This window comes from Anarhichas minor, unplaced genomic scaffold, assembly GCF_050575085.1.
Source record: "Anarhichas minor isolate MPS153535 unplaced genomic scaffold, ASM5057508v1 ptg000057l, whole genome shotgun sequence".
In the NCBI taxonomy this organism is placed as follows: domain Eukaryota; kingdom Metazoa; phylum Chordata; class Actinopteri; order Perciformes; family Anarhichadidae; genus Anarhichas; species Anarhichas minor.
In genome coordinates, this window is record NW_027466503.1 from 717,928 (window position 1) to 736,548 (window position 18,621).

The 18,621-nt window shown below is 40.7% G+C and overlaps 1 protein-coding gene across 1 annotated transcript; it reads left to right on the forward strand.

Annotated features, from left to right (window-relative positions):
* Nucleotides 1-4,969: 4,969 nt before the first annotated feature.
* Nucleotides 4,970-13,502, forward strand: LOC142932543 (olfactory receptor 52E4-like). Its single transcript, XM_076076440.1, has 3 exons — nucleotides 4,970-5,075; nucleotides 7,212-7,382; nucleotides 12,535-13,502. The coding sequence occupies exons 1-3, from the start codon at nucleotides 4,970-4,972 to the stop codon at nucleotides 13,500-13,502; spliced, it is 1,245 nt and encodes a 414-aa protein (XP_075932555.1).
* The last annotated feature ends 5,119 nt before the right edge of the window (nucleotides 13,503-18,621 follow it).

An 18,621-nucleotide genomic window follows, 5' to 3' on the forward strand; every position in this document is an offset into this window, starting at 1 on the left:
TTATACCTGGGCCTTCACTGTTGTCCTGCAGCTGAAATACCTCCTTATAACCACATGATGGCACCACAGATATTAGTTTCTAAGGCTGTAACTATGTACGTATTAAATGTACGTAACGTTCGGTACAAGACTTGCAATACGTTTGAATAGTACTAGAGCATCTGGAAAATGCAGAAGCTTATATTCAGGAAAATATAATGTTTTCTGCATTCATGGAGGACAGTGGTTCTCAGCTGGTCTGGCTGTGGGACCCACCATCACTCCTTAATGACAAGTCGTGGCCCAAAGAGATCGTCTTATGATTTTACTTTCACAACTTGAGCCTTGTACGTACTGCTCTGCAATCTCTTTCCTCGTCTCAGTCTCCTGTGTCATGGTGCATCTCACTCAGTCAGAATGCCCATATTTGATTGGCTGAGCTGCATCACATGATGTGATTCACTACCCGACATGCGCTTGCTGTTAAGCTTCGTTTCACGATAGTCACGTGCTCGCCCACTGACCAATCACAGCACACTCTGCACCTCGCGGCAGACACTGAGCTGCACGTAATGCTGACGTCATTATAGGCCGGCTAGCAGGCGCTGACATGTCAAAGAATACGCCCAACATGTCAAACTAAAGATCTGATTGGTTGAAGAATATGACAATCAACAATATCGTCCCCATTGACTTAAACTGCACATGGATGCACTTGTGAGTCTGCAGGCCTCTGCCTCTGTTCTTACCTAGAGACACAGAGGTGAGATCTGATTGGATAAAAGCTCTACTTAAAACAAGCTGCACTGGAAGCAGAGCAACTGAGGAAGACAGTAGCTGTGCAATGAGAACATAAGATAATGGGGAAAATATGTTTATAAATTATAATACATGTAGTGTATTTAAGAACAATTATTAAATTATAAAATAGATATAACTTTGTGATTCTGTTTAGACCAGCAGAGAAGACCTTGCAGGCCCTGACGGCCCACCACTGGTGTACAGTAGTGTCTGTATTATACGTTTTAAACATCTGCTTGTCTGGAACAATGTGAAGCTGAAACATGAAGCACACATGAACAGAGCTCGGCATAACGGCACTGAACAGCTTCATTAAAGTGATTTTCAAACAACCCCAAATGAACAGTTTCAAAGTCAATAGAACGCTCAGCTCAGAAATGACTAAACACCTTCGTGACATTGTGTGTGAATGAGATTTTACCGTCTGCAGTCCGACTGTGAATCTCTCCAGCTGAACTCTGCTTTGACTTCTTTCAAACTTCCAGACACCTGCAGCAGCAGAGTGGCCTCATTATGATATTATATATATCATAAGATATTATAAATTGCTCCCGTAGCTGAGCCTACGGTGTAGAAATGTGATAGACTCTGAATTATAAGTCGCTTTGGATAAAAGCGTCTGCTAAATGACTGTAATGTAATGGAATGGAATGTAATTATGAAATGTGTAGTTCATGTAATGTAGCAGGAGGAGGATGGTCCCACGATGCTGAACATACAACCCACAGTGTTGTTGGGTATTATTAGTTACGCTTGTGACGTGTTTTCTTGTTACATTGTTGACGTACGTATTTTAAGGCCAAAGATGATGATTTCCTGAACCTCAGCGGTTTGAACACATCTGCCCATCGGAGCCGTCAGGTGAAAACAACACAATATCCAGATGTGAATGAGTTTGATGTTCCTAAAACAAACTAATTTAAGTCACATAATAAAATAATCTTAGACAGAAATATCTTAGACCTAATGATCTAAATTACATTTATTTATATTTATATTATATTTCACAATTAATATGAAGGTGCTTCCCAATCTATTAGCTGCTGAACGCTGCATAAATAATTTGAGCTAATTTAAGGTAAAAGCGTCGAATTAAATTTATAGACATTAATCAATGATATGAGTCACTGATTCTACCTCCTTTGTACTCTTCATCATATTCTTCATTCATTTGGTTATTTTATTGTTTATTCATTTTTTTCCTGTGAAGTAGTTCAGTTATGTATTTAGTCTAATAAATATTTCATTAATAAAGAAGTTGATCATTTGATCTGTGTGTATGAAATAATAGATCCCTGTACACCATGACAAGAACTCCGCATCAACCCTCAGATTAACATTGAATTGATTAATATCATATTTGGAAGTTTTCTCTATTTTTCCAAAATGAGGTGGCATCCTAAATGTAATCTTGTGTTAAATTCTAATGGTGTCGCATCGCGGAAGCTGAGTACCATCATTATTTTTAGACAAATTCATGGGTTTATAATTCATAATTGAGTTATTAATAATCGTTACATAATTTGATGTTAATTAATTTGTTATTTATTAAAACTGCTACCAGCAATAACACTACAACAGGTAGGTAGACAGGTAGGTTGATAGACAGGTAGGTAGGTAGTTGCCTCATTCCAGGGAACCAAGCAGGCTTTGGAGTTGTGGGTGATATTGAAGCACATTTTAAAGATTGTATTGTGAGATGAGACGCCTGCTGTGTGTCCTCTGGCCCTGTCGATGTCCCAAAGACAGCTGAGGACCATGAGAGCAGGATCAGCTGTTACCTGGTTCTGGATCAGAGTCCGAGTAACATTTCTCTGTGTGATCACCGTCACAGTTATTTTACATTTTTACTGCAGTAGCAAATTAATGACAATAAAGTTCAAACGTCCTACTTTCTAACTACTTTTATTGAGGGACCTAATCAGGACAACAGCTGGACAGAGTGGATGAGTGAGGCTAAGAGACAAGTCTCCAGAGAGAGCTGCTCTGATCAACTCCTTTGACCTTCAGAAGTTCTCAGCCTTAATCTATTCACAAACTAGTCACAAACTGAAGGAGACAGATCTTTTGACACAATTTTCCCGTATTTATTTTGGCAGTTGTATAAGATTGTCCAGGAACCATTTTGAATCCTTCTGACAGCCGCAGACCTTTACAGGCTCTGAAGACCAGATGTCTTCGGTGGACATATTTCCAACCATCCCTGGTTTTAACCACTTCACCGCTACGATATCACAGTGTTGACAGAACGTAAAGGTGTTTAAGTGTTTAATGTGATGGATTATTTATTGGAAAGATTTTTTTTATAGAAATTAATTGAAACTAGTTCTTTTGAATTAATCTATCTAAAATGATGATGATTTGGAAAATGATGGGTGGGGATAAACCAGCTTTGTTTCCTGAGCCGTCCTCTTGAGTTTCTAATCTCTCAGTAATACGTTTGTCTGGTGGCTGCCAGAGAAACAGGAACACGTGATCGTTCCTGTGCTCACTACACAGGAGCCCAAACACTGCTGTGTTTCCTGTAGTACCCACGGCGACAGCAGAGCGTCCTCCCATGATGCAGTGCGTGAGTGCTGATTGGCTGTTGGTGAAGCTGGTTGGAGCCCCAGAGTGTCCAAGTGTCCACAGTCTCCTCTGGGTTTGGCCTTGTGTTGGTTACTGATGGAAATAGCTGCTGTTGATGAAGCTGCTACAGAGAGGAGCTCCTCCGGGACTCATTAGTGTCAAAGATACAGTAAACACGATGAGTCCTCCATGTCCTTATGTCCACAACAAGGACAACTAACAGAGCTTTGACCTGCAGAGCTTAGGTCCAGGTGGTCTTCACCTCCTTTAGTTCTGGAAGCAGTTCAGAGATTTATACAGAAAATACAACTCTGCATTCATTTTCTGATAAACACAGGGAAATCAAGAGATGTGGGTTTACATCAAGTACTATGGCAAAAAGGCTTCAACAACCAGAAACAAGGTTGTTTAGTGACACAGAACACATGTAAATACATCTCGTATATAAACCTGTATAAGTATAAAAATAGCAAAGTCATGGGAAGTTTGGAAAAAGACCTTGTTTCTATCCAGGTGGACTTAAAACCTCCATGACACAAAGTTAGAGCCCAACTGATTCTGGATATAATTTGAGAGTTTAAAACGTTTATATAACACATAACATAGTGTAAAAATAAAATTGTAATGGACACATTGTTTCTAAATGACCTCCAATATATCTTTGACATTTGCCGACGATACCGCTGTATATACTGCGATAATACATTATACATATGTATATATTAACTAGTGTAGATAATTAAAATCAACCTGTTTATTTTCTGTGTAAATCAACGTAACGTATTCTCTGCTCTTTTCAACAGTAATACTGAACCAGGCCCCCTGGGGCCCCAGAGCTTTAGAGGCCCTGAAGGGCCCAGTTTGTTTGTATGACAATCACACAGAGATCTGATAACTTGTAAATGTGTTTGACAATATGCAGAAACACTGAACTTCTAATGGTGCTGTGTCTTTGATACAGACAATGTCTTAAAAACAATTGTAATATTTCATGAATGTACAATACTTCATGTAACATTTCAGTTCATATTGTGCTAACATGGCACAATATGAACTGAAATGTTAACTTGTAACCTGAGGCAGACTAGTATTCCTGTGTGGTTACACAGGGTCCCATCCATCCATTTTCTTCTGCTTATCAGGGGGCAGCAGAGTATTCCAGACGTCCCTCTCCCCAGCAATGTTTTCCAGCTCATCTTGAGCAACCCTGAGGCGTTCCCAGACCAGACCAGATATATAATCCTTCCAGCGTGTTCTGGGACTACCCCGGGGCCTCTTACCAGTTGGATGTGCCCTGGAAACCTCTAAAAGGTAGGCGTCCAGGAGGATCCCGATCAGATGTTAAACTGTCTCAGCTGGTCTCTTTCGACATGAAGGAGCAGCATCTCTACTCAGAGTTCATTTTGGATGTCTGAGCTCCTCACCCTGTCTTTAGGGCTGAGCCCAGACTCCCTATGAAGGAAGAATCACATTTTTTTGGTCACTACCCAAAGCCCATAGGCGAGGGTCTGAATGTAGATGGTCTAGTAAATCGAGAGCTTTAACAGTCGGGTACAACACTTGCATCACTGCTGATGCCGCACTGAGCTGCCCATCCATCTCACGCTTCATTTTACCCTCAATGGCGAACAAGAGCAAGAGATACTTTAACTCCCTCTCTTTGGGCAGTGACTCGGAGGATGCTATCCACCGTTTTCCAGCAGAGAACCATGAACTCAGACTTGGAGGTACTGAATCTCATCCGCCCTAGTGCACACGGAAGGTCACATTCTACCCACACGGGGTCCCCCAGCAGGTTAACCTGGTTAGTACTATGTTAATGATTCATTAGGAATAATACAAGAAATCACTGCTCAAATGCTCACGGAAAGGTTTGGTTTATGTTAAATTTGCCAACTGAATTTTGACTTTTATACTTTGTGTGTCACTTACATGTTAATACGGAGGAGAGCTGAGGGCAGAGTATACCTTAAAAGGACATCTCCAGGGGGACGAGCCCCGGATCAGGATGCATGGAGCTAGAATATTGTGGCAGCCCCTCTACTCGTGGTGATTCAGGTCCCTCAGGTAGTTACAACTAATTTCTGATTAAAAACAGACTTCACTACAGTCCTCAGAATTGGAGACCTAGGTATTGGTGGGTGCCTTCTTCTTGACCCCATAGATCCCCTCCGGCCAACCTTTAGATCCTACAGAGTAACCACTCATGACTTGGTTGTGTAAAAATAACACTGAATATTTCTGCGCACCGCTCAAAGACGTCCTTCCTTTCCTTCAGGCCGGATCAGATACGTGGACCTGACAACCAAAAACAAGGGGTTCCGGTCCCCAGTGAGGAGGTGATCCTATGGTTCAGGATCAGCAGACTACCACACCAGCACATGGGTCCTTTGGGAGCAGGGCAAGTCTGTGAAAAAGGACCAAATAGTTGGTCAGTCTGGTTTTCTGGAATATGTTGTCGTATACTTGGACCAGTGCAGGTAGTGTTGTAACTCGCTGTGGAGGGCAGTGCCAGGTGAGTTGAGTAACACAGCTGCTGCACGTTGGATAATTCAGCTCTCCCTTTAACGCGGAAGCGTACCGAAACGAAGGAGACGTCCATGCCAGCCGTCGGGTTTGGTGGATCAAAGGACTGACAAATTGTTTGCTGAACTGTAACTTGCAGAGGCAATTTGGTTTCTGTTTGTTGTATGAGTAGATTTTGGTTGAATGCAGGTAAAACGTCTGTGTGGAGAGCAAAAAAGGTGGAACGCATTTGTGAAAATGCAACCTGGGAACCCACCGGCCCGTCTGAGGATAATTTATCCTTTCTTCCTTATCAGACAGCCATGCTTCCCCTTCCCCGTCTATGACCTCCAACCCCCAAACTCCTGCTTATTAAAAGAGCTCTTTGTGGGTTCCTGGATCAACTTCATCATCAGGCCCTCCAGCGGTTCCAGCCGTCCCCACTTCTTTGCAGACAAGTGTAACCCTCAGATCAAGATACTGTTTTAATATAGCTTATTGTAACGCAAATTACGTAGCCAATCGCGGACTGCGCGCTGCAATAAATATGCGGGTTAGACAGGTTACTTCCTGTTTACGTTTGGTTCTGCCGGACAGCAAGTGAACGTTCTGCATCGTAACTAGACCGCGTGGTTTCTCAACTAATTCTGCAGTCAGGGGTGAGTTGTAACAAGACTGAATTTAATTTCCAGCTGGCCTAGCATTTAGCTAGCTCCTGCTAGCTTAGCGGTTAGCATAGCTCGTTTGAATAAATTGTTATTGGATTTGTGTAAGGCTTTTCATTTTAGCCCTGTAATTATTTTGGGTTGTTTCTTTTTGTTTGAGTGATTAACTCTGTGCAGTTGTTAAAACTAAAAACACTGTGAATAATTCAAAGTGACATATATCTTAATATGATGTACAACATGAGAAATATTTATATTTATCCTTTAAAGGTTCATGTTCATTCATTATTCCTTGTGACCTTTTTTTAGGTCAGGTTTTTTGTGAGTCAGGGTTCCGGATCGTCCGGATCACCTGTAAAGTTTGGATGGCGAGCTACAGGATGCAGTCGTTCTTGGACCCCAATTCCCCAAATATTAAAAAGCACCAGTGATGTCGGTGCTACCTTCAGATAACCTAAAACTCAAAAGTCTTTGTGTTCAGTTTGTCCATTGAGGGCTTCTGTAGAAACATGGCGGGGCAAGATGGCCGACTCCAGGGAAGTAGACATTAATGATTTTTTCTAAGGTAATGAAAACATAACGATTCTTAATTTTGGGTGATTATACACTGATTATAACATAGTTATGAATATTATATTCAATATCTGCCCAAAGAAACCCCCGTAATGGTTGCACGCTTACTTTGTTATTCAGCTTTGTGTGATCCTGATGCTTTCTGGGACTTTGGTGTGACGGAGGGTATTAAAGCGCTGAGTCAGCGGTACGTCGGGGACAGCTTTCCTGAGCGACTCCCAAACACCACGAGCTACCTGAAGCTTCATGGTCCGTCCAGTGCTGAAGGTTACCTCACATTGTTCTACATCGGTTTGTATATTTGACTGTACTTACTAATATATCTCACTCTAGATATGACGTGTCAGGTTAGATGATCTTTATGATTAATGCCTTTTATGTTCAGTGTGTTTACAGTTCTTTGGTGTGTGTGTGTGTGTGTGTGTGTGTGTGTGTGTGTGTGTGTGTGTGTGTGTGTGTGTGTGTCGTGGTGTTTTGACCGTGAAACCAGACGACGTTCTTCTGTTGACTGTTTATTCCCTCAGAGGTCCGAGCGTCTAATCCTCACACTCTGGATTAAGATGTTAAAGGGTAGAAGTGACCAGAGGAGGGTCACACATGCAGTAGATTAATAGCACAATATTTTGTAAACAATAACAATAATAGTAATTGTGTGTTGAGTGTTTGTGGTAAATAATGTGGATCAGAGAAGACACAGGATGAGACGTCGTCATCACGTCCTGGGTGTGTAGAAGTGTGAGCCTTGTGTTCACGCTCAATCATGATCGGACGATTCACTGGATTTGAGAAATATTAGTTGTGGGTTGAATCCAAAAATTGGGCGTGTTTATGAAGTACATGTATACTCTATGTGTAGCAGTAGTACTACTGTTAGTAGCAGCAGTACATGTACGTGTATACTCTATGTGTAGCAGTAGTACTGCTGTTAGTAGCAGCAGTACATGTACGTGTATACTCTATGTGTAGCAGTAGTACTACTGTTAGTAGCAGCAGTACATGTATACTCTATGTGTAGCAGCAGTACTACTGTTAGTTGCAGCAGTACATGTACGTGTATACTCTATGTGTAGCAGTAGTACTACTGTTAGTTGCAGCAGTACATGTACGTGTATACTCTATGTGTAGCAGTAGTACTACTGTTAGTAGCAGCAGTACATGTACGTGTATACTCTATGTGTAGCAGTAGTACTACTGTTAGTAGCAGCAGTACATGTACGTGTATACTCTATGTGTAGCAGTAGTACTACTGTTAGTAGCAGCAGTACATGTACGTGTATACTCTATGTGGAGCAGTAGTACTACTGTTAGTAGCAGCAGTACATGTACGTGTATACTCTATGTGTAGCAGTAGTACTACTGTTAGTAGCAGCAGTACATGTACGTGTATACTCTATGTGTAGCAGTAGTACTACTGTTAGTAGCAGCAGTACATGTACGTGTATACTCTATGTGTAGCAGTAGTACTACTGTTAGTAGCAGCAGTACATGTACGTGTATACTCTATGTGGAGCTGTAGTACTACTGTTAGTAGCAGCAGTACATGTACGTGTATACTCTATGTGTAGCAGTAGTACTACTGTTAGTAGCAGCAGTACATGTACGTGTATACTCTATGTGTAGCAGTAGTACTACTGTTAGTAGCAGCAGTACATGTACGTGTATACTCTATGTGGAGCAGTAGTACTACTGTTAGTAGCAGCAGTACATGTACGTGTATACTCTATGTGGAGCTGTAGTACTACTGTTAGTAGCAGCAGTACATGTACGTGTATACTCTATGTGGAGCAGTAGTACTACTGTTAGTAGCAGCAGTACATGTACGTGTATACTCTATGTGGAGCAGTAGTACTACTGTTAGTAGCAGCAGTACATGTACGTGTATACTCTATGTGTAGCAGTAGTACTACTGTTAGTAGCAGCAGTACATGTACGTGTATACTCTATGTGGAGCAGTAGTACTACTGTTAGTAGCAGCAGTACATGTACGTGTATACTCTATGTGGAGCAGTAGTACTACTGTTAGTAGCAGCAGTACATGTACGTGTATACTCTATGTGGAGCAGTAGTACTACTGTTAGTAGCAGCAGTACATGTACGTGTATACTCTATGTGTAGCAGTAGTACTACTGTTAGTAGCAGCAGTACATGTACGTGTATACTCTATGTGGAGCAGTAGTACTACTGTTAGTAGCAGCAGTACATGTACGTGTATACTCTATGTGGAGCTGTAGTACTACTGTTAGTAGCAGCAGTACATGTACGTGTATACTCTATGTGGAGCAGTAGTACTACTGTTAGTAGCAGCAGTACATGTACGTGTATACTCTATGTGGAGCAGTAGTACTACTGTTAGTAGCAGCAGTACATGTACGTGTATACTCTATGTGTAGCAGTAGTACTACTGTTAGTAGCAGCAGTACATGTACGTGTATACTCTATGTGTAGCAGTAGTACTACTGTTAGTAGCAGCAGTACATGTACGTGTATACTCTATGTGTAGCAGTAGTACTACTGTTAGTAGCAGCAGTACATGTACGTGTATACTCTATGTGTAGCAGTAGTACTACTGTTAGTAGCAGCAGTACATGTACGTGTATACTCTATGTGTAGCAGTAGTACTACTGTTAGTAGCAGCAGTACATGTACGTGTATACTCTATGTGTAGCAGTAGTACTACTGTTAGTAGCAGCAGTACATGTACGTGTATACTCTATGTGTAGCAGTAGTACTACTGTTAGTAGCAGCAGTACATGTACGTGTATACTCTATGTGTAGCAGTAGTACTACTGTTAGTAGCAGCAGTACATGTACGTGTATACTCTATGTGTAGCAGTAGTACTACTGTTAGTAGCAGCAGTACATGTACGTGTATACTCTATGTGTAGCAGTAGTACTACTGTTAGTAGCAGCAGTACATGTACGTGTATACTCTATGTGTAGCAGTAGTACTACTGTTAGTAGCAGCAGTACATGTACGTGTATACTCTATGTGGAGCAGTAGTACTACTGTTAGTAGCAGCAGTACATGTACGTGTATACTCTATGTGGAGCAGTAGTACTACTGTTAGTAGCAGCAGTACATGTACGTGTATACTCTATGTGTAGCAGTAGTACTACTGTTAGTAGCAGCAGTACATGTACGTGTATACTCTATGTGTAGCAGTAGTACTACTGTTAGTAGCAGCAGTACATGTACGTGTATACTCTATGTGTAGCAGTAGTACTACTGTTAGTAGCAGCAGTACATGTACGTGTATACTCTATGTGTAGCAGTAGTACTACTGTTAGTAGCAGCAGTACATGTACGTGTATACTCTATGTGTAGCAGTAGTACTACTGTTAGTAGCAGCAGTACATGTACGTGTATACTCTATGTGTAGCAGTAGTACTACTGTTAGTAGCAGCAGTACATGTACGTGTATACTCTATGTGTAGCAGTAGTACTACTGTTAGTAGCAGCAGTACATGTACGTGTATACTCTATGTGTAGCAGTAGTACTACTGTTAGTAGCAGCAGTACATGTACGTGTATACTCTATGTGTAGCAGTAGTACTACTGTTAGTAGCAGCAGTACATGTACGTGTATACTCTATGTGTAGCAGTAGTACTACTGTTAGTAGCAGCAGTACATGTACGTGTATACTCTATGTGTAGCAGTAGTACTACTGTTAGTAGCAGCAGTACATGTACGTGTATACTCTATGTGTAGCAGTAGTACTACTGTTAGTAGCAGCAGTACATGTACGTGTATACTCTATGTGTAGCAGTAGTACTACTGTTAGTAGCAGCAGTACATGTACGTGTATACTCTATGTGGAGCAGTAGTACTACTGTTAGTAGCAGCAGTACATGTACGTGTATACTCTATGTGGAGCAGTAGTACTACTGTTAGTAGCAGCAGTACATGTACGTGTATACTCTATGTGGAGCAGTAGTACTACTGTTAGTAGCAGCAGTACATGTACGTGTATACTCTATGTGTAGCAGTAGTACTACTGTTAGTAGCAGCAGTACATGTACGTGTATACTCTATGTGTAGCAGTAGTACTACTGTTAGTAGCAGCAGTACATGTACGTGTATACTCTATGTGTAGCAGTAGTACTACTGTTAGTAGCAGCAGTACATGTACGTGTATACTCTATGTGTAGCAGTAGTACTACTGTTAGTAGCAGCAGTACATGTACGTGTATACTCTATGTGTAGCAGTAGTACTACTGTTAGTAGCAGCAGTACATGTACGTGTATACTCTGTGTGTAGCAGTAGTACTACTGTTAGTAGCAGCAGTACATGTACGTGTATACTCTGTGTGTAGCAGTAGTACTACTGTTAGTAGCAGCAGTACATGTACGTGTATACTCTGTGTGGAGCAGTAGTACTACTGTTAGTAGCAGCAGTACATGTACGTGTATACTCTATGTGTAGCAGTAGTACTACTGTTAGTAACAGCAGTACATGTACGTGTATACTCTATGTGTAGCAGTAGTACTACTGTTATTAACAGCAGTACATGTACGTGTATACTCTATGTGTAGCAGTAGTACTACTGTTAGTAACAGCAGTACATGTACGTGTATACTCTATGTGTAGCAGTAGTACTACTGTTAGTAGCAGCAGTACATGTACGTGTATACTCTATGTGTAGCAGTAGTACTACTGTTAGTAGCAGCAGTACATGTACGTGTATACTCTATGTGTAGCAGTAGTACTACTGTTAGTAGCAGCAGTACATGTACGTGTATACTCTATGTGTAGCAGTAGTACTACTGTTAGTAGCAGCAGTACATGTACGTGTATACTCTATGTGTAGCAGTAGTACTACTGTTAGTAGCAGCAGTACATGTACGTGTATACTCTGTGTGTAGCAGTAGTACTACTGTTAGTAGCAGCAGTACATGTACGTGTATACTCTGTGTGTAGCAGTAGTACTACTGTTAGTAGCAGCAGTACATGTACGTGTATACTCTGTGTGGAGCAGTAGTACTACTGTTAGTAGCAGCAGTACATGTACGTGTATACTCTATGTGTAGCAGTAGTACTACTGTTAGTAACAGCAGTACATGTACGTGTATACTCTATGTGTAGCAGTAGTACTACTGTTATTAACAGCAGTACATGTACGTGTATACTCTATGTGTAGCAGTAGTACTACTGTTAGTAACAGCAGTACATGTACGTGTATACTCTATGTGGAGCAGTAGTACTACTGTTAGTAGCAGCAGTACATGTACGTGTATACTCTATGTGTAGCAGTAGTACTACTGTTAGTAGCAGCAGTACATGTACGTGTATACTCTATGTGTAGCAGTAGTACTACTGTTAGTAGCAGCAGTACAGAGGCTTCCACCTCATTTAGATGCGTGTTGTGTGTTTGTTTATGAGGGTTACAGATTGTGTCTTTGAAGAAGTGATTGAACTCTTAAAAGTGTTTCTCTGTTTTCAGGTGATCCAACCAGAACCCAGAACGAAGAGGCTTTTCTGATTAGGATGGCGATGAAGAACGTCACCTCTCACAAACACTTCATCCTCGACGGCTTCGGTGAGCTGGGAGCGTTGCGGCCCGTCCTCTTCCTCCCTTTCTCCGTTATGTTCGTGGTGTCGCTGTCGGCCAATTCCCTGCTGCTGTACGTGGTCGTTTCACGGAGAAGCCTCCACTCGCCGATGTGCGTCCTCATCGCCGGCATGGCCCTCGTGGACCTGAGCCTCCCGGTGTTCTTCGTCCCCCACATGCTGCTGAGCTTCCTATTCGACTGGAGGGGAATCTCTCTGACCGGCTGTCTGGTTCAGATGTACCTCATTCACTTCGTCGCAGCGTTTCAGTCCACATTGCTGGTGTGGATGGCGCTGGACCGCTACTTCGCCATCTGCATGCCCCTCACCTACCATGAACAAATGGCTTTGCCAAAATTTCTCAGGTTCATCGTCCCACTCGTGGTTAGAAACATCCTCATGATCTCCCTGTTTGTGAGTCTGGCAGGAACGTTGTCGTTCTGTGCTTCCAATGTGGTGAACCACTGTTTCTGCGAGCACATGGCGTTAGTGCAACTGGCCTGTGGAAGCACCGCCATCAACAACCTGGTCGGGTTAATGACTATATTCCTCAACCCCGTGGCCGACTTCATCTTCATCGCTGCTTCCTACGTCGTCATATTCAGTTCGGTGCTGAAGTCCGGCAATTCGGGCGCCAAAGCTCTCCACACCTGCGTCACCCACATCCTGGTCATCATGGCCAGTCTGACCATCTCACTCGTTGCCTTCCTGTCGTATCGGATCACAAACGGTCTTCCTGCCGCCGTTCGGGTTTTCTTCAGCACCATGTACCTGCTGTTCCCGAGCTGTTTCAACCCAATCATCTACGGCATGAGAACGGCAGGGATTAAAAAGCACATCCTGAGAACACTGACGTGCTGAACTGGGCACCGTTTTTTAAGATGTTTCCATCATGTGGAAGCCCACTTCGCTGGTGTGTCAGAGGTGTTTCCAGTATTTAGCCCCTATAGAACACGTACAGATAATGGTGGAGTAAAGTCACATGGTCTGGTGATAAGGAGCCAGTGGACAGAAGGCCTCTTGTTCTGGGTCTACAAACACAGCATCACTGGCTGAAGGTGTGTTTGTACCCACATTAATTGATTTCAATTAAATTTATCTGTATAGCACAAAATCCCAAATTGCCTCAGAGGGCTTTACAATCTGTACAGTATAAAACATCCTCACATTGGAATAGAAAAACTCTCCCAATAAACTTTAACAGGTAAAAAAAGGAAGAAACCTCAGAGATCAACAGATGGACAGAAGTGTGATAGACGTCATGTGCACAGAATGAACAACATAAGAGAAATACAACACATTCAATGCATGTTAGAAATGATTCATAATGAGAGTGGTAAGCAGAATAATAACTACTGATAATAACAGCAGCAGTGGATATAATAGATTAATAATAATAATTAAAGCTGCAAGCAGCGATGTACGGGCCCTCGCACCTTCCCACATCTCGGGGGTACTGGCGGGACGCCGGCAGACGTGGGCGCGAATGTCTTCGACCATCAGACAACGCGTCCCGGAGTTTTACGTATTTTTCCCGCGTGGACTGTGTCGCTGGAAATTTGGTAGTGCAAATATTCCACCAGTTCCTGTATCTACTATTTGGCGCTAGAGAATACGCGCAAACATGCATTATGTTGCTCTACATCAAGTATAGACCACATCATGTAAATATCATGTAAATCGGATGCCGTTTGTCACATAACGCTGTCTTCCTGTTGCTAGTAGGTGGCGCTATGACTTTGAGTGAAAATTGGCTTGTAGACATCCTCAGGCCATGACTGTTATCAAGTATGGCAAGTTTGGGACAGATTTGAGCAAGTCCAGTGGAGTTACATCAACTTGTTGTTTAATGGCGAATCACCTACAATATTTGTAGGGGGCGCTATCGAGGCAATTTGAAAGGGTCAAGCCAAAAAGCCATATGAAATATTTATTTCCATCACCTATGACACCTGTGCAAAGTTCCAAGGCCTGTTGAGCATCCTAAGTCACAGAAAAATAAGCTTCCTTTTTCATGGTGAATGACGCATTGCCATGGCAACAGCGTTTAACGACAACTCACAATATTCACGATGAAGCATTGTCAATGTCTTACGCCTTAGCTTACCAAATTTGAGACTGATCTGGGCAACGTCCTAGTCGGAGTACATCAAAGTATAAAACTTGTCATTTCCTTTTGCCAGTAGGTGGCGCTATGACTTTGTGAAAATGTTGGCATGGAAATGTGCTCAGGCCTGGACCAGCATCGTGCAGAACAAGTTTGGGGCAGATTGAATAAAGTACCTTGGAGTTACAACAACTTCCTCTTTCATGGCGACATGGGCGCCACATAAAACGAAGGTCGTTCAATGTCAGTAGACCATTTTTTTTAAATGTGAGGGTATGTTACAGGACACAATGTGAACATATGTTACAGATTTTGTGATGATAGGCCATATGGTTTTGAAGTTATATATATTGCTGTAGAAGGCCACGTCCTATGAAGTTCATTGGGCCATATATTCTTAATGCAATAAGATTTCAACAAACGTTTCATACGTTTTGATGATATAGATCTAATAATGATTCACAGCAAATTTGGTACCAATCAGACCCAGTGTCTAGGAGAAGTGAATTTTTATTTATTTTTACAAAATTCAAAATTGCGGAAAATGTTGGGAGGCAGAGCTTAGGGTCCCAAGAGGATTTTTTGTAGAACTCATTCAGTTGCTCATGTCTGTAAAAGTTGAAGTCATTTGGACATACGGGCTGTCGGGGCTTGCCTTTCCAACTTCTAGGGGGCGCTAGCGAGCAATTTTGTCATCGAGCCAACTTCTCACTCTGAAGCAATAAAACCATAATATGTAACTAGATTTTGGGCTTTAAATGTGTGTGCCAAGTCTGCTTATGTTTTGAGCATTTGTAGCCTCTCAAAAGCACCTTCGTTTTTCATGGCGAAGACTGTGTCGCCACGGCAACGGCGTTTGACGAAACATCAAAAGCTTCATGAACTGGCATTATGAACTTCTTACATTTGTTATTTATTATTAAGCAGACATTTTTAACACAAAAACCCGGCAGCGAGCGGTGAACAGCTGTTTGTGTGGCGTCACTTCCTTCTGCTGCCGCTCCCCCCTCCCGGGTGTCTCTCTCTCTCTCTCTCTCTCTCTCTCTCTCTCTCTCTCTCTCTCTCTCTCACACACACACGCGTGCGATCGTTTCGGTCCAGGATCGTGACAATATCAAAATACATATTGTACAGCTTCTTATCACCCTCTATGTACCAACGTACATTTATAACAAATACCACGCATATTACGGTAATCAGCGTTGCATACGTGTCTGACCAAAATACCAAAAAAATAAATGATTCATTTAAATCATTGTTTTAGAGTTTTTAAAGTGTTTTGTGTGTAATATGTATAATAAGCATCATTTAGTATCACTACTGAGAATTTAACAAACATAAAAAAACACCGGCTGAATATCTATGATCAGAATCATTATAACTGTGTTATAACTGCTGCTGTGTAAAGGGAATACTGCTGCTAACAAGAACCTGATGTGTTTAAAGTGTTTAAACCAAATGTTATTGACCTTTTGTTCATATAGCAGCACTTTAAAATAAAAGTGCACAATACACTACTTTTGAATTAATTATTGAACTTTGCACATAACAATGCGATTAATCACGATTAAGAATTTGAATCGTTGCCCAGCACTTATATATACATACATATACATAAATAAAGAAATAAGAGAAACAAATCTAAGTAATATACACATATACATGCCCTACTCTGTAACCCCCCCCCCCCCCCACAATCAGCCATTATACATCTCTATATAACATACTAGGGAATATATTATAACATAATTAATTACATGCATTTTTGAATTTTATTGAAGATTCTAGTCCAGGATGAGATTGTATTATTATACACATCTTTATTAAATCATGTACGGGCATATTTCTATTATATTACATTTGATTGTATGTTTGTATTTATACACATGGTATGTACACGTTAGATTACGTGTAAAGTGCATCCATGCTTTCAGAAATATAATTATAAATATGTACAAAACTAATATTTCTGCTATATATTAGCACATATATTCATATTTGACTAAAATGTTTCTGTGTAGATATTTGTCCATATATGAAAGAACATAAATGAAGTCCACTTGATGTTCATTCATGGTCCGATAGACGTCTGACGAGGACACGGATCCGTCTTCAGAGACAACACCTGGACCAGAACTTCAGCTGGAACACGGAGACACAGAACCAGAAGAGGTCAGTGAATGTTTCATCACATCACTTCCACCTCATGATAATGTCATTCTCACAAGTTATTTCATTTTCAGATATTTTGAAAGCACAACTGCAGTTTTATTAATAAATAATCAACAAGAAACTTGCAAGCTCGTCTTCTTTACACAAAATAAACCTAAATGTCAACAAAACAACAACATAACAAAATCAACGTTAAAGACAAATTTAACAAATGTTTTTCACCAACAATAAAACAAACAATTATTCCAAATGATTGTAATTAAAAAAAGATATTCCTCTAACAGATAAGCTATCATAATGAATTCATTGATTAAACATCAGACGTCATGTGATCATCACTGATTAAACATTAGACATCATGTGATCATCAGTGAGTAAACATCAGACATCATGTGATCATCACTGATTAAACATTAGACATCATGTGATCATCAGTGAGTAAACATTAGACATCATGTGATCATCAGTGAGTAAACATCAGACATCATGTGATCATCACTGATTAAACATCAGACATCATGTGATCATCAGTGAGTAAACATTAGACATCATGTGATCATCAGTGAGTAAACATCAGACATCATGTGATCATCACTGATTAAACATTAGACATCATGTGATCATCAGTGAGTAAACATCAGACATCATGTGATCATCACTGATTAAACATCAGACATCATGTGATCATCAGTGAGTAAACATCAGACATCATGTGATCATCACTGATTAAACATCAGACATCATGTGATCATCACTGATTAAACATCAGACATCATGTGATCATCACTGATTAAACATCAGACATCATGTGATCATCACTGATTAAACATTAGACATCATGTGATCATCACTGATTAAACATTAGACATCATGTGATCATCACTGATTAAACATTAGACATCATGTGATCATCAGTGAGTAAACATCAGACATCATGTGATCATCACTGATTAAACATCAGACATCATGTGATCATCACTGATTAAACATTAGACATCATGTGATCATCACTGATTAAACATCAGACATCATGTGATCATCACTGATTAAACATCAGACATCATGTGATCATCACTGATTAAACATTAGACATCATGTGATCATCACTGATTAAACATCAGACATCATGTGATCATCACTGATTAAACATCAGACATCATGTGATCATCACTGATTAAACATCAGACATCATGTGATCATCACTGATTAAACATTAGACATCATGTGATCATCACTGATTAAACATTAGACATCATGTGATCATCACTGATTAAACATCAGACATCATGTGATCATCACTGATTAAACATTAGACATCATGTGATCATCACTGATTAAACATCAGACATCATGTGATCATCACTGAGTAAACATCAGACATCATGTGATCATCACTGATTAAACATTAGACATCATGTGATCATCACTGATTAAACATCAGACATCATGTGATCATCACTGATTAAACATTAGACATCATGTGATCATCACTGATTAAACATCAGACATCATGTGATCATCACTGATTAAACATTAGACATCATGTGATCATCAGTGAGTAAACATCAGACATCATGTGATCATCACTGATTAAACATTAGACATCATGTGATCATCACTGATTAAACATTAGACATCATGTGATCATCACTGAGTAAACATTAGACATCATGTGATCATCACTGATTAAACATTAGACAT

What these genes read in the sequence shown, in the direction of transcription:
- LOC142932543 (XM_076076440.1), top strand. Translation starts at nt 4,970, where the DNA reads ATGGCGAACAAGAGCAAGAGATACTTTAACTCCCTCTCTTTGGGCAGT. An exon ending in CCATGAACTCAGACTTGGAG is followed by an intron (nt 5,076 to 7,211) that starts GTACTGAATCTC and finishes TTTGTTATTCAG; the next exon opens with CTTTGTGTGATCCTGATGCT. An exon ending in CCTCACATTGTTCTACATCG is followed by an intron (nt 7,383 to 12,534) that starts GTTTGTATATTT and finishes CTCTGTTTTCAG; the next exon opens with GTGATCCAACCAGAACCCAG.